This window comes from Oryza brachyantha, chromosome 10, assembly GCF_000231095.2.
Source record: "Oryza brachyantha chromosome 10, ObraRS2, whole genome shotgun sequence".
Taxonomy (NCBI): domain Eukaryota; kingdom Viridiplantae; phylum Streptophyta; class Magnoliopsida; order Poales; family Poaceae; genus Oryza; species Oryza brachyantha.
The window spans coordinates 15,194,214-15,197,507 of NC_023172.2; the positions used below are offsets into that span (position 1 = coordinate 15,194,214).

At 48.5% G+C, this 3,294-nt stretch overlaps 1 protein-coding gene across 1 annotated transcript; it reads right to left on the bottom strand.

Moving 5' to 3' along the window:
- Window positions 1-1,154: 1,154 nt before the first annotated feature.
- LOC102706686 (expansin-B3) lies at window positions 1,155-3,012 on the bottom strand. Its single transcript, XM_006661984.3, has 4 exons — window positions 2,715-3,012; window positions 2,497-2,606; window positions 2,194-2,378; window positions 1,155-1,882 (listed from the first exon to the last, which is right to left on the bottom strand). Exons 1-4 carry the CDS (start codon window positions 2,890-2,892, stop codon window positions 1,555-1,557), a joined length of 801 nt encoding a protein of 266 aa, XP_006662047.1. The 5' UTR covers window positions 2,893-3,012; the 3' UTR covers window positions 1,155-1,554.
- Window positions 3,013-3,294: the final 282 nt, after the last annotated feature.

The following is a 3,294-nucleotide window of genomic DNA, read 5'->3' on the forward strand; positions in this document are numbered from 1 at the left end:
GGTCCAGTCACTGCCACTGAGAGAGTTTAACGCCAGTAATTACGGACGAAAATCCAGTAGGTCCATCAGCTCGGTCGGTGAGCTTTTGCGGCGCCGTTGACTGCTCTCATGTCAAGTTAAAGGCTCATTCATCATCACCATCCATCACGGATTCACGGTTATATATTTCTTGTAACGAAAAGAAAAACTTTGGAGTGAAAAAGACTTGAATTGTGTTGTGGGATTAGTATCCTTTGCGTTCAGTGGACGCACTAGTCACTGCAATTAAGTACATGCTTTGGCCGTTGCAGGGAATTATGATGTTCCTTTCCAGGATTGCCAAAATCCACCGGAATAGATTACTGCTGCCACCAAAAAGCAAAGAAATCAAAACTTTAAGGAACTTTTCTGTCAAGTATAGGTCACCAGATGTTGCAAATGATTGTTCATTTTAAAATCCTGAAAAGGCAGCAGCACACTTCCAAGTCAGCCCCTTTCAGTTTGTACTAAATCAATCCATTCGCCTTTTTCAGCATCCATACCTTGATAATCTTATTGGCAAGTCTTTCCACCGGAGCAGGACGTTGGTTAGGAGGTCAGGATCGTATTCCTAGAGTGCATGAGTCAGCTTTGATCAAAATATACAAAGTGATAAAGCGAAGCGAACAGATACGACGGTTAGGACATGTAACAAGGGCATCAAATATATATATAGATTTTGAGATTGTATATATATTTTGGGCAACTCTCCGGTGCATTTTAATAGTAGTATTATACTACCAGTAGAAAAATGGTAGTTTTATACTTTGTTAATTACTTTATTAGCAGTATTTTATAATTTTGTATTTTTTTGCAATAAAGATCAGAATAAAAAGGACGATATTACCCCTTCAAATTTCTACTATACCTAATGTTGTTGATAGTATAATTAAATTACAGTTGTCCGATAAAAATACATTAACGGTGTAGATTAAATTCTACTACCAGTAATATGCACCGGAATCGGCCGTATATATTTTTAGATTGAGAGACATACAGAAGCAAAAAAATCCAGCTGGATTCCACACAATAAACTGCATGCATGTCCATGAACATGAAGAAGAGTACCGATGACTGTGCATCATCAGAATTCAGACAAGCAGAAGGCACGAGTGATGGAGAAATGGAAGCAGAGATGGTACTGAATGCCAGGCAGCAAACTGTATACTACTAAATAGTAGTAGGAGTATAATTTATGATCTTGGTCTGGTTACACACAAGTACTGTGACACTGGTACAGTGAGAGTGGGCGGGACAGCACATGCAAACTTGCCTCTCCTCCTTATCCCACTCCCAAACCTCAAGACACCAATCGATGTCTATATGACACCCAACAACCGACGTCTCACCTAATCAAATTCAAACGAACTCCATGCAACGATCGATCGATCGATGGATGGATATACAATACCATACCGAGGTAGCTAATTAATTACTCAAGCAGATATATAAATGGCCAAATTAATGGTTTTCAAATGTGTAGAGGCACGTATAGCTAATGCTGCTGATGCTTGGCGTGGCTGTGTTCATTGTGGATTAGCTGCTGTACTGGACGAAGGAGCGGTAGACGGCCATGGGAGCCCAGTTGGCCGGGATGACCTGGTTGGCGACGAGCTGCTTGCCGGACTCGTTGGTGATGCGGAGCGAGAAGGGCGCCGTGAGGCGGTGGTTGGAGTCGAGCCTCCAGATGGATCCCCACGACTCGCGCATCGGCGTCCACGACTGCGAGTTGGCCTCCATGAGATCCACCTGCACCACGTCGCCGTCGCCGTCCTCGTACTCCACCAGCACCGCGAAGTAGACCGGGTTCGACCCCTCCTCGACGTGGAACGTCACCTTCAGGCCAGGGAAGTTGCAGGGCACCCTGCCATATGATCACACCCCAACAATCCATGTGGTTAGTGTTACATTCTTCTCGTGTAGGTGACGAGCAGAGGCGACAAATTGTAAAGCGGCCGTGTGTACTTAAAAGAGCAGAGTTTTGTGTGAGAAGAATCTGCTGCTTGGGCCCCAGGTGATATACAAGCCATGCCAAGGTCGCTGTCGTTCGATAGAGGTTAAGCACGAGGGCTCCACGACGGCATGCGCAAGCGTTGTGCCGGCAGGGGTCGTCATGATTCAATTCTTTCTGCCCGTGTACTTTGTGCAGGAGCTAGCTGTGCATGCGTAGCGTACCTCTTGAACTGGATGTCGATGATGCCGGCGTGGCGGAGCTGGTCGTTCTGGCCGGGCTTCGCCATGGCGCCGAACGCCGTGCCGCTGAGGTCGAAGTGGTACTTGGCGACGGGGTAGTAGTTCATGTCGGTGATGATCACCGTCTCCGGGTTGCCGGAGCAGGCAGGGTGGTTGACACATCTTATCTGATAAAAGGCAAGCAAAGCAACTAACAGTCAAACAACGCTGTGAATACCCTACGCGTCCGTCTCGATCAGTTAACAGCTCCGATCAGTATGCAAACTTGAGCTGCAAATAGTGTACCTGGTAGCATGAGCCGCAGCCCTTGCCGTCCTTGAAGAGTGGCTCGTTGCCGCAGGACGTCATGGACGAGAACGGGTACTGGTTCACGTTCTTGAACCCGCAAGCACCGCCTGCATGCATCAACGCAAGCACACCGGTTTACACAATGGCCGGCCGGACATACACTAATTAATCAGTTCATCGCCGGAGCAATCGGCGCAGCGGCACGTCTACGTTACCATCGTCGTCAGGGCCGGCGCCGGTGGGGGCGCCATACCAGGTGGCCCTGGCAGCTTCCCAGTTGGGATCGGCGGTGAAGTCGGAGGCGCTAAAGTTCCCCGGCCTCGCGCCGGCGGCGAAGGTGACAAGGAGGGAGAGGAGTGCAACAAGTGCGGCCTTGGAGGAGAAAGAAGCCATGTCGATCTCACTCTAGCTGCCACCACTACAACTACTCAAGCTTCACTGGAGAGCAGTGAGTAGCAGCTACTAGCTAGTCAGGTAAGGATTCCGAGCTTTGGTTTGATGGCCGGAGAGGTGCACGATGGCGCCGTATTTATAGGCCGGGAGAGGGCGACGCGATCGCCATCGACGGTCGTTGCACCCGACGTGATCTGGTTAGGGGTCACATGGCTAGCCGGAGCAAATCATGCAACGGAATGGAAGTTGAAGGGCTTCGGTTCACGAGTGCACTATTAAAGAAAGGGATTTTTGAAACCGAACACTATTAAAGAAAGGGATCAAAGTCTTGGCAGTTAGTTATATGTATCTCAGGTTAGTTATGGACAGTATATATTACCTGCAGCTAGCTGCTCACTGGTT

Coding starts and splice junctions, on each gene's coding strand:
- LOC102706686 (XM_006661984.3), bottom strand. CDS start 2,892: ATGGCTTCTTTCTCCTCCAAGGCCGCACTTGTTGCACTCCTCTCCCTC. Junction 2,607..2,714: donor CGCCGGCCCTGACGACGATG/GTAACGTAGACG, acceptor TGATGCATGCAG/GCGGTGCTTGCGGGTTCAAG. Junction 2,379..2,496: donor GCTGCGGCTCATGCTACCAG/GTACACTATTTG, acceptor GCCTTTTATCAG/ATAAGATGTGTCAACCACCC.